The 12312-nt window shown below is 37.9% G+C and overlaps 1 protein-coding gene across 1 annotated transcript in view; it reads right to left on the bottom strand.

The window, feature by feature from the left end:
* The window catches only part of clstn2a (calsyntenin 2a), a 1097509-nt gene that overhangs the window by 30284 nt on the left and 1054913 nt on the right, over positions 1 to 12312 (bottom strand). Inside the window, exons 6-8 of the mRNA XM_043263119.1 lie at positions 10672 to 10857; positions 8737 to 8994; positions 6202 to 6323 (exon numbers count right to left, since the gene is read on the bottom strand). Of these exons, the coding sequence (XP_043119054.1) occupies positions 6202 to 6323; positions 8737 to 8994; positions 10672 to 10857 (566 nt within the window). The remainder of the gene's footprint in view (positions 1 to 6201; positions 6324 to 8736; positions 8995 to 10671; positions 10858 to 12312) is intronic.

Here is a 12312-nt window from a genome sequence, read left to right as displayed (position 1 = left end):
TGTGCAGATTAACATCTTGAAATGTAGAGCTGGTTATATAGTCTTAATGGGTCAAGATTTAATCACTACTTCATATTAAATGTATAAATAAAACAAAAATATTAAAATAATTTTGAGAATTTAGCTGCATTAAAGTATGTGGGCACAGAGAGGCAAACAAACGTAATAATAAAATATTTAGCATGTTTAGAAGTTTTGAAGAGTTGCACTGTGTGAAAATGTAAACAGGCAATTGCTTGGTGAACATAAAGAGAAGTAAGGACCTGGTATGAGTTTTGGTAATTGTATTAAAGTCTGAGCAATAAATAATAATGAAAAAAAACAGACCCCACTAATATTTTTAATGTAGGAACACACACACACACACACACACACACACACACACACACACTCTCTGTTGTTTATGTGAATTGTGTGGACTTTCCGTTTCATACTGACCAAACAATATTTTTTTTAACCCCTAGCCCAGCCCTAACCCTAAACCTTCCCCTTACAGAAAACCTGTTAGCATTGTTACACTTTCAGATAAACATAATTTTCTATTTTTAATATTTTGCTCTTGTGGGGAACACAGGCCTGTCCCAACAATGTCAGGTTTTACAATTCTTTTGGGGACATTTGGCATGCACAATACAACATAAATAAGTATACACACACACAGTTTTTTTCACGAAACAAAGTGAGTGAGTGTGAATACATGACAAAATCTTAATCTTTGTGGACTATCTCTTTAAATGTTTTGCACACATGCCTCACAACTTGAAATACAAAACACAAATGGTGCTTTTGGTGTTTTTAAACTTTTCAGATCTTACAATGTATGGAAAAAAAAACAACTTTTCCCCACAAAAATATGTATTAACAGCACATGTTTGGAACTTGAATAACAACATATAATTTTTAACTTAACTATTCCTTTAACAACACTAACCTTATATCCATTAGACTAAAAACCTCTAATCCATACGATTAGAGAAAGAGAGATAAAGAGAAACAAAGTTAGAGAGTGAGCAATAAAAAAGACAAATAGTACAGAATAACCCCCCATCAAGTATTTCCCTCCTTTCACTTGGCATCACTCCCTTCCTCTCCATCATTCTTTCCCTCTCAACGAAAAGAGGGGAGAAAAAAGCTAAAGAGGCAGGTGTGAGGAAGATTGCAAAATCAATAGGGCTAAATGGAGTTGCAGCGGAAGCCATTGAGTGTCCTCTCAGAGTGCTGATGAGACTGCAAAGAGCAGCATTTGGATGAGATGCCCAACAGCCAACACCCTGTCTCTTTTCCCTTTCTCTCTCTCTCTCTCTCTCTCTCTCTCTCTCCAACCTAAAGTGTGTCTGCCGCGCTATCACCGCAAAGCTATTTTACTAGATCAATGTCGGGTCCTTAATAGAACACGACGCTCACACTGCCGCAGGCCACTAGGCTGGGGTGGAGATGGCAGCGTCAATCAAATGTTCTACAGGTGCCTTAGATCAGCCACTGCCATAGTGATGGAAATACCACAGCACCTGCGGCCCCTCCCGCACCTCCTGACAGACTTGTCAACAGGGCCGGACTTACACAAACACATTCACGTCCTGCTGCCTAGCAAGCACAATAAGTAATATGACTTTCTTAGATTTTGGGAATTATGCAATTAGTGTGTGGGTCTTACGCTACACAAAAAACAGCAACAACCCTGATATACAATTGTAAAACTTTGCACATAAAACAACCACTCGAGGACTATATAGCTGGCATTTAATGTATATCACACATAAAAAAGGCAAAATCTTGCCAAAAGTGTATTTTTGACTACAGCTCTAGTGACTGTGAGGATGGGCCAGTCACTGAATTTGCTAAAATTTTCCAACATTTATGGCATTAAATATCGGAAAATAAGGATCTAGTTTGATATAGCGGATGGATTCAACTAAATTTGGTTGGTGAAACGTACTTTTTTTTAATACTATTTTTTATCAGCATCTAAAGCCATTTTCATGAGCAGAGCAGAATTTTTTTTTTATAGAAAAACATTATGAAAATGCTTATCTTATATTTTTAAATATATTTATATTTTTAATATTTAATTTACAATAACTAATTATATTTTTGTATTTATCTAATTAAAAGACGAACTTTCAACAGTCTTCCGTTACACTACCTTCTGAAATCATAGTAATACACTGATTTTGTGCTCAAGAATAATTTATTTGATACATTTTCAGAACTGACAAACTACAAACCCAGCATTTATATGAAATAGAAATCTTTTGTAGCATTACATATGTTTGCATCCTTGCAATATAAAAACTTTTCGATCTTTCAAAAAAGTCTTTGTAATAAACAGAAAATAAAAAAGGTCACTTTTTTGTTTGTTCTAGTCTAAGTAGTCTGCTTTTGGCCAGAACATGCTGAAAGAGTCAAAAGTTTTCAGCGTTAAAGATAAAAAGTCAAACTAACTACAATGACATTTACAACAGGATAATCTGTTGTTTAGGTATCAGTGGCAAGCAGTCAGAGGGAGGGCAGAGAGAAAAGAAAGAAAAACAGATGCTTCTCATGTTGGGAACAGAGCTGTGCTGTACTCTGAGATCAAGGCAAGCATATTCTGTTTACTGCCTCCAAGCTGAAGAGACACCATTATCAAACCATGCTGGAGAAGAGGTACATGGCAGGGAAAACAGGAAGAGAGAAAATGCACTGAAGTGTAAACAAGCACATTCACACCTTCTCTCTCCTTTTTCGCATGCTTTCATTTGCAAGCAGATATCAGATGCAAAGAAATACTCTTCCCTACAAAAATCAACAAAGTGGCCATGAAAGATAAATGTATGAAAAAAGTCACACGGAGACTATCACAGCATATCGGTATAACACAAACCAACAGCTGTATTGAGACTTTTTGCTCTGCAGTGTTTCATGCGGTGGATGTTGACAGGACTGTAGGTAAAAGCGCTGCTCCTTCTGCAGCTGACATTGTTTTATGGCAGCCTGTCTGCTGACCCCATATTGTTTACTTGTGTTCCTCATCTCCTGACTGAGCTCTGCCTGACCACAGGAAAGGAGCTGAAGCTTTGAAAGGAGCTCATTTTCCCTCTGACCTGTAACAAACTATGTACAGCCATCAAGAACGCTGAGGCAGAACCAGGTCTTCAAACTGAGCTTATTGTTTATTGTCATAATAATTGCAGTCAACACAGACTTTGCACCTCGCTGGAATAATTATATGTTGGTTAAAAACACACACACAAAGTATTGTACAAATTCAAAATATATGAAAGGCAAAACATGCTGATTTGTTACGTTACTTTTTTTGCATACAGTAAAACAGTAATATTTTAAAATATTACTACAATTTAAACTATTTCAGTACATTTTAGAACATAATTTATTCCTGTGATAAAAAGAATAAAAGTGAATTTACAGCAGCCATAAAAAATCATTAAATGTCTAGTTTTTAGTACATAGATACATTCAGCCAAACCTAAATTGTAACATTATTCTAGACAAAAAAAAAAAAAAAAATCTAATGTGACTAACAGCATTTTGTATTTATGCGCCTTTTAATGGCATTATCTGAAATGGATAATACTACAATATTTAAAAGTAGACAAATAAAACTAATAAATAGTAAAAATAGCATATAATTTATGTAGATCTTCAGAATTTATATGGAAGCCAGGTTTTACAAGTCTCGATAATTCTGCCAATTCTGCCATACAATTCTACTGACAGATTTCTAGTTTACTTCCTAATAAGTATCTAAAACCAGATTCTGATGCCACCAAGCTTGCAAACTTTGGCAAGCCCAGAGTTTAGTTCCCCTTAGGGGACCCTTCAATCATAATTGCACTACTGAATTTTGCCAGCGCTTGCCATTTTACTGTGCAATATGCATTAGCCAGTTAATGATCAGACTGTGTGGACAAGGCATGCCTTTATGGATCTACTATCAAAAGCCTGTCAGAGCAAGTAGTAGGTTGTCATTCAGAAGATGCTTTTATCTAAAGTGGCTTACAATTTACTTATTAAGGGTTGCACACTGAGAGAGATTAAATAGGGTTGCCAAGTAGCCGTTCTGTCAGTTACAGCTAAACTATATCATAAAGGCAAATCACATCTCAGTGTGACGTTGAACGTTGATAAAAATGTTCATGTTGCCTCCAATAGGCAACATGAAAATCAATGATTTCCAGTTACTTTGTCACTGCAAATAGATGTCATTCTGAAAGACCCTTTAGGGTCAATACTCCTGGAGTGACCTGAGGGTAAGTGCCTCACTCATGGGCAAAACAGCTAAGTCTCATCCTATGAGTCACACAAGTGTTTCAATTAGGATCTGTAATGTTTTTCAGTGTTTTCAAAAAACTATCTGCTCAGCGAGCCTGCATTTATTTGTACAATAAAAAAATGCATGCCTGATTGAAGAAGGAGGTCTAAAAAAAATGTTCCTAACTGAATTGTGGATTGTTGGTATAGTTACAGTTACCCTATATTGCCAAAAATATTTGCTCACCTGCCTTGACTCGCATATGAACCTCAGTGACATCCCATTCCTAATCCATAGTGTTCAATATGATGTCGATACAGAAGCGCATTTGTGAGGTCACACACTGATGTTGGATGAAAAGGCCAGGCTCTCAGTCTCCGCTTTTATTCATCCCAAAGGTGTTCTGTTGGGTTGAGGTCAGGACTTTGTGCAGGCAAGTTCATCAAGTCATCTATTCTTTTGGACCTTTCTTTGTGATGTCATGGAGGAATGCAAGATTTCAAAGTTGTGAGCATGGAATTGTCTAAAATGTCTCCTAGCAACCACCAATCAGAAGGCCATCGATGGAAGATTTTGGACGGTCTGTCCAGAGCATCCAACTCTTTGCATTACACTGTTCAGAAAGTTGAGATTACTGTTCAGAAAGTTGGTTACCTCTTCACACTATGCATCCGCTCCATCTGTTTACATGTACTACCACTTTGTGACTGATTTGCTGTCATTCCCAAACACTTCCACTTCCACTTATAATACAGCTGACTGTTGACTGTGGAATATTTAGTAGCGAGGAAATTTCACGACTGGATTTGTTGCACATATGGCATCCTATCACAGTTCCACGCTGGAATTCACTGACCTCCTGAGAGCGAGCCGTTCTTTCACAAATGATTGTATGCCTAGGTGTAATTGGAACACTTGATTCCAATTATTTGGATGGGTGAGTGAATACTTTTGGCAATATAGTGTATATTTAAAAAATGTTTAGTGTTAAGTAAATATTTTTAATTGTTTTTTGTATGAACTTTCGGCTACCACCAGAGATCTTTCGTAACTACCCGAGACAACTGCCACAGCGAGAAAACAAATGCAGCCAAATGTTCTCACAATTTAGTTTTTTTAATCAAAACATCTGCACACAAGCTTCTGGACTATGACCAAAACCTGAACTCCAGAGTCCTACTTACAGTAATTGATCTAGACTATTGATCAAAGCCCTCTCAGCCAACGACCTGCTCTGTGCATTTGAAAATATATAAAAAAAAAAAAAAGGCTTTCGATGACACATACATGGTGTTTTCTCAGTAGATACGCATACATTAACAGCAGCTCAGAAAGGTCCGAGATGCTGCGTTTGGGTTAATGCATGTCTGGATGTGAGAATGTGAGCGTAATTTGTGGTTAGGGCTGGTGTGGGCGATGGACTATCATTATGTTCCCTGCGAGAGGTCATTGCTGTGGAGAGCTTTTCAAACTGATTACACGTGTCTCACCTCGGCTCTCTGTTCCCCTTGGCAAGCGTTGAGAGGCACAGTGACACACATATAAAGTCCGTTTAGTGCTCTCAATCAAAAGATTAGTCTGCACTCAACATTAGCCAAGGGAAATGCTGAAAATCAAGGTGTTTCCAAACACAAACAAGCCGGATTATGAGCCAAATAAGCACTGGGAGAGGAAACGTGAGTGCTGTCTTTGCGTCGGCTTTCCAATTTGTCCTTCTGATAATAATCATTTTACCAGTGACAGATCACTCGTCACAACGGAAAGATCAGTCACACGGATAATGAATAATTCAAAAACAGGTAATTGAAAATTATACAGAGCGAACTTCACTTCACAAGCGATTACTATAAATGGAGCCCGATCGGTGTGGCGTTTTTCCTGTCCTGTTTATCACAGGGCCGGTTGTAATGTTGACGTGCATGTCTGACAGGTGCCCAGAGGCTCCTCACCTGTTCTAGTCTCCAGTGGAACTCTGCTGGTCTGAAGGAGTCCAGTTGAATAAAGTCTCGCCTCAGAAGAAACACCAGACGGCAGTTATGGACGTATAGAGAGTAATGATGCCTGTTCATCTCTGCAAAAAGAAAACACAGAAAAGCCTTACTGTAAAGGCATCAAAAAACAAACAAACAAAAAAACAATCATGCCAGACAGGGCAAATAAATGATGTGTTATTTTAGGAATGTAGAATAACTTTTCTACAAATCACTTACGATTGGTTGTCAAAGCAAGAACGTCATGTTGATTAAAGATTTACATTTATAGATTTCCTTGCCTCGCTCTGAAAGCTTGTCTGAACTGCATAGTCATGTTAGGAAAAACTCTCGACTGTTATACAAGGCTGAGTCATAAAAATTACACTACAAACAAGGAGAGAAGTCTTGACACAGAGAAAAATAAACTGATACTGAAACTCTAAAGGGAATCAACCAGCTAGGTGTAGACTGACTGGCAGGATATATTCCCTGAATCTTGCTTAACAATTCAGGGATAACCAGCTTACCCCTTTACTTTACTTTTTTAACTATTTACCTATTTATAGAATTAATTACAAAAACAAATTCTATTTAAGTCTTCCATTAAAAAAAATAAAATAAAAAAATATATATATATATATATATATATATATATATATATATATATATATATATATATATATATATATATATATATATATATATATTTATGAATCCGTTATTTTGAACTTTCTGTTCATTAAATAATCCTAAAAATATATCAAGACTTCCACAAAAATATTAAGCAGCACAATCATTTAGCAAAATATTGATAAAATGAATCTTATTATATATTATGTAATATTATGTGTATATGTGCTATTTTTAAGTTGATCTAATAACCTAATAACTATAATGTTGCAATGTTTTAAATTCACTTGTACCACTTGTACCAACAGGAGGTGCACGAGAGAGCTGCCATTCAAACTCAGACTTCTCTGTTATTAACACATTTCACTGTTCATCACGTGTCTCACTCAAATAAAGACTGGACTGCTTTCACACTTTCTCAGAAAGCTCTCATTGATCAGGGTGGCTGCCACGTCTCCTCCACACGGCGCCCCTCTCCACTCACCTCAACGCCGCTGCCCGATGTCTCTTGTGCTACTGCTTTTAGTGCATGTTGAATTGATTAAGTCTCACACCCACTCAACATGACGCCTGGGATCAATGAACTCAAAAGAGCCCTGCCAAGCAGTCGGCCCCCATCAGGACCACTCGGTCTCGGAGAACTGGCCGCTGACAGTCACGCTGCATTTCTTCCTGACTAGTTTCCCTTTTAACCTCCAGAGAATTGTGTTCAGAACCACTCTTTAATCCACATCTAATCCATAGTCTTAATCTCTCTCCATAATGCTTCCGGGCATCGCCTGGTACTGATAAAACTATTCTCGGGTTTGTCTGACACATCTGTAGGACTGATCTCTTCATTTCTACCAAACTGAGGATGGATCAGCAGATTAAGAAACCGTAGACATACAGTGGTGGGCAAATTTTTTAAAACACCAGTATTTTCATCAGCTAAAAAAGGTTTTTAACATCAGCTATTTCTATCTATTGCTGTAGTGTGTCAGGAAATATCAGTTTACATTTTCAAACATTAATTTTGCCATTAATCATAATAATCCAATGAGATTGGAGTCTGACAACAGCCAGTGCTCCACACAAAGATCTGAAATATCTAGTCTGTCTGGAATAACCTGAAAGAACAGATCAAACTGAAACAGAATAAATCCATAAGAACTGTAGCAACGTCTCCAAGTCACCTACCTGCAAAGCTGTCTAAAAAGCCACTTTAAATGCAAATGATCATCACACCAAGTGTTGATTTAATTTAGTTAATAGGTGTTAACTGATAAAGAAAATCTGTTTATTACATTAATCTTGACAGAATCCTCATTTTACATAAGTGTCTAAAACCTCTGACACTACTGTAGCTTTGCAGGTAGGTTTCTTGGAGTAAGAATCTGAGAGACGTTGCCCCAGTTCTTCTGGATTTAGTCATGTTTCTTCATGTCATTCCAGACAAACTGGATGATGATCAGATCTTGAAGATCAAATCTCTTTGTCGAGCACAGGCTGTTTTCAGACTCCTTGTGCAAGCAAAAATCTACTACAGCAAAAAAATATAAATAACTGGCTTGCTGATGAAAATGTTCTAATAATTTTGAGCAACACTGTAATCTAAAATATCTTAGCACTATTTAAAGGGTTAGTTCACCCCAAAATGAAAAATACTAACCCTCATGTCATTCCAAACCAGTAAGACCTTCGTTCATATTTAGAACACAAATTAAGATATATTTTTGATGAAATCAGAGAGCTATCTGGCCCTCCATAGACAGCAACACGACTAAAATGTAATTTATGGTTGAATTAACCCTTTAATGAAAAAAGTACATATAAACCCTGGGCCTCTTAAAGATTCACAACACGCCTGCCATAGCTTACCATATAGTCAACATAGCTTACCAGTTTTATCAGAATTACACAGCAATGTCTCCTTCTCAGCTCTCAGCCCAGGACTTGGCCCATGCTTCATCCATGTTGCTATGGTAAACTGATCCGTCAGGTTCTGTGGCACAACCCACTCCGGAATATTGGCCGCCTGTCGTCCATCAAATCTGAAGATGAGGTCACTGTCTCGGCCGCTGTCTGTCAGCAAGGAAGCTGTCCAGTTGGTGGACGCACTCGGCGCTGGGAGAAGGTCTGTGCTGCCCGAGGCTGCTCCTGCGGAGATAAAAGCACAGAGGTTAGTTCAGGTTACTGCAAGAGGCAGCAATGAAAAATTACAAGCTGTCTGTCACAAAGAGTTAAAATCATGTTAGTTGCCCTGGCATTCAAATGTACTGTGAATACAGCACACTTCAAATCAAATTAGAGATGAAAAGCAAGTAACATTTGGTTCCGAGACCCACATTCAACCCTGACTGAAATGTCATTTCTGAAAGCAAACGTCTCATTATAAAACGTATTGCTGCCGAATGTGGTCTAGCAACACGTTAAGTAAGGGTGATCATGTGGGTTAAAAGAGTTTGAGTATGGCTTCTTCATCAACTAGGAAGCATATGTTAGGAATATGTCCTTTAAAAAAGCAAAACTTGAAAATATAACTTAACTAGCTTCGAGGACAAGTCTAGTACAAATGCCCTAAATATGCAAGAGCAGCGCCACCTATCAATCTTTGATTAGCCTCCTGTCGTCCTCCCTCCCTCCCATGCCTCTCTCTGCGTGTTTTATTTGGGAGTACAGGAGGATATTGAATCTTTTTTCCCCACTCAGGGGTGACAGGACGGCCAGCACAGAGGGACAGAATGAGCGATGAGCAGCAGCGATGTCAGAGCAACGTGTTCTCATTCCACAGCTCCACATCACTCACTTCGCCACGGGCCCAAAGAGAGACAGGAGCGAGAGGGAATATGGCAGCGGTGCTGCTTTTAAGCTATGCAATATTTATTTCTGCCAATCGATATTGGACGATAAATTCACCGCCAGACTCCAAGTGAGCGTCTGAGCTCTTCTGAGAGAATCCATTTCCAGCAATACCGTAAAGGTACAGGTCAATGAGATTACATTACGCAAGCAATTTCTAGCGCTACACGAGTCTCTATGGCGGCTCTTGTGATCAAATGTCCGGTCCAGAATAAACTGTCTGCATTTCAAGGTTGTACACTAATGGTTACACATTGGGACCTTGCAATTTCCATAAAGCATGTATTTATCTAAATATTTTACGTGTAGTTTTGAAAAAATGTTTCATACTTGGCAGGCAGCTTTGATGTCTATTTCAGAAACACTTCAAAAATGTACCTATTTTCAAACAATAAACACTTATTTCAGCTAACTGTAAAGTGGCTGGGCAAAAGCGACTGACATCAATAGGGGGAACGATTATTACTGAGAGAGAGAGCCAAGATGGTAAAAAGATCAACACACTTAATGCTTCACAAATCAGTCAGAGCTTTAATCACTTCACAATTGTGTGCCAGAGTGGCTCTGACTTTATAATGCATCAGTTTCAAAGAGTCTTTCATCAGATTAAAATGACTGATTTATTGAGATACATGAAAATTGTGTGTATATGAGATATGGTTAGGTGAATTGTAGGGATGAAACGATATTAAAATTATTTTCCATATTACTACACTAATCTTTGTTTTCAAGTTAGACTCATAAACGGCAGATATTAAAATTCTATATTAAATTATTAAGAGCTAGTAGTTATGTCTGAATATGGGAAAAACAACACTGTAATCTACAGTATGAAAAAAAAGAGAGAGAGAGAGAGGTTTGCCAGTGTTCTCATTATCATTGTGCTGTGTTTTATTTTTGTGAATTTAATTTAACTCATTAAGCTCAGCAATAACAAATAACAGTTCTGGACTGATGGACTGAATTTGAGCGTACCACAGAGCTTTTGCAGAGACTTCTCAGAATAGGTTTCTCTGTCACAGCCCTTTCCAATATGGCTGGTCTGCAGTTCCACCATGGCTCGCACTGAAGATAAAGGGCCGTCACAGGTCTCAAGGTGCATCTTGGGAAAGAGCTGCTTGCTGCCTGTTCCAGGTTCATAATCTACACGCTTGTTCCAACCTGGGAGAAAAACAACAACAACAACAACAACAAATAAAAACAAGTTAGTTCTAAAATTGATCTACATATACCCGATTAATTCTATTATTTATATTTATAACAGATTTCCTTGATTCAAACAGCTGACAGTTAGGCTAATGAATGATACTATTTTGTTTATTATTTATGTATTTTGAAATATTTTAATTGTTGGTTGCTTAATAATAATAATAATAATAATAATAATAATAATAATAATACAAAAAATCCAACAGTTTAAAATGCTTGTACTGTTAAAATACTTCCGTTTTCCACCTTTAGTACTAATTATCCAACTTTTCCCCATCATGCTTCAACACCCTTTAAAATCACTATCACGTTAACACATGGGTTATTTACTTTCATATCAGAGTTCAGCTGTCGCTACAGCATCTGTTGTCACCCCACATCAGACTTACATCTGAGCTGTATCGTTTTTATCTTTCAGTACAAACATGAAGAGGTAAACCCAATCGTGATGAAAGCTACAGTTAAAAGCAACCAGCAAGGTCAAAGAAAAAAAGAATCCATCTGGAATTATTTTCTTACTGACACGCGTTATCCTCCTGGTCAAGGCTGGCACATCACTGTGTGCTTTAGTATGTGTTCATGCATGTTACATTACTCTGTCTTGTGCGCTTTATAAAACATGAAGCTGAGAGTAAGAATAACCCTTAAGATAAAACATCTCACTCTTCCTTGCTGGCCTTTATGGACTGTATAATTCAGAGAACCGAGTGCTTTGTATTCACCTCAGCAGAGAGATATTCCCTCAGCCTGTTTCCCTAACTGAATATCTTATTACATTATTCATTGGCACTACTGTGGATAAAATGGGGCGACAGTACAGTACCACAGGCCTCCATCTCTACCTCTTTTTGAGGGAAAGGTCTTAAAAAAGTTCCTCATGAATATCTGAGGTAGTCATTCTGCCCCAGATAAACTGAGCAGAGAAGCTTTATAGCTTACTTCAAAACACAGTATACGCAACAAAAAACTTTTTAGGGGAAAAAAAAAAATCTGAAACAGCTGTTGGTCTCCTTTAATCCAGTATCAGAAAAGGAAGCATGTACAACAAGACTTTGGAATAAGGCATCAAAACAATGTTGTGTGTGTGCTGCGTAATGACTCATCTACTCCCTGGAGAGTGAATAATTCCCTCGATTATCCAAACACACCAAAGCCAGAGGCCAGACTCATTCTGTTCAATAGAAAGACCATTTCAGGACCTCGGGGTGACGATTAACATTAACTGCGGCATTAAACATTCATTGCTTATTCGCAAATGCCACGGACGCCAAAAAGTCGCGGCAGAGCAGCACGAAGACTGATATTGCCACTGGAATTGCTGAAGTAAAAAAGAACACGGGATACGCATGGGAAAATAACGGGAACCGGGGTGTCATGGTGCAGGAAAGGGCTACATGACAGCTGGAC

This window comes from Puntigrus tetrazona, chromosome 2, assembly GCF_018831695.1.
Source record: "Puntigrus tetrazona isolate hp1 chromosome 2, ASM1883169v1, whole genome shotgun sequence".
In the NCBI taxonomy this organism is placed as follows: Eukaryota; Metazoa; Chordata; class Actinopteri; order Cypriniformes; family Cyprinidae; genus Puntigrus; species Puntigrus tetrazona.
Note: the sequence above shows the minus strand (reverse complement) of the source record. Positions and strands in the feature narration are given on the sequence as shown.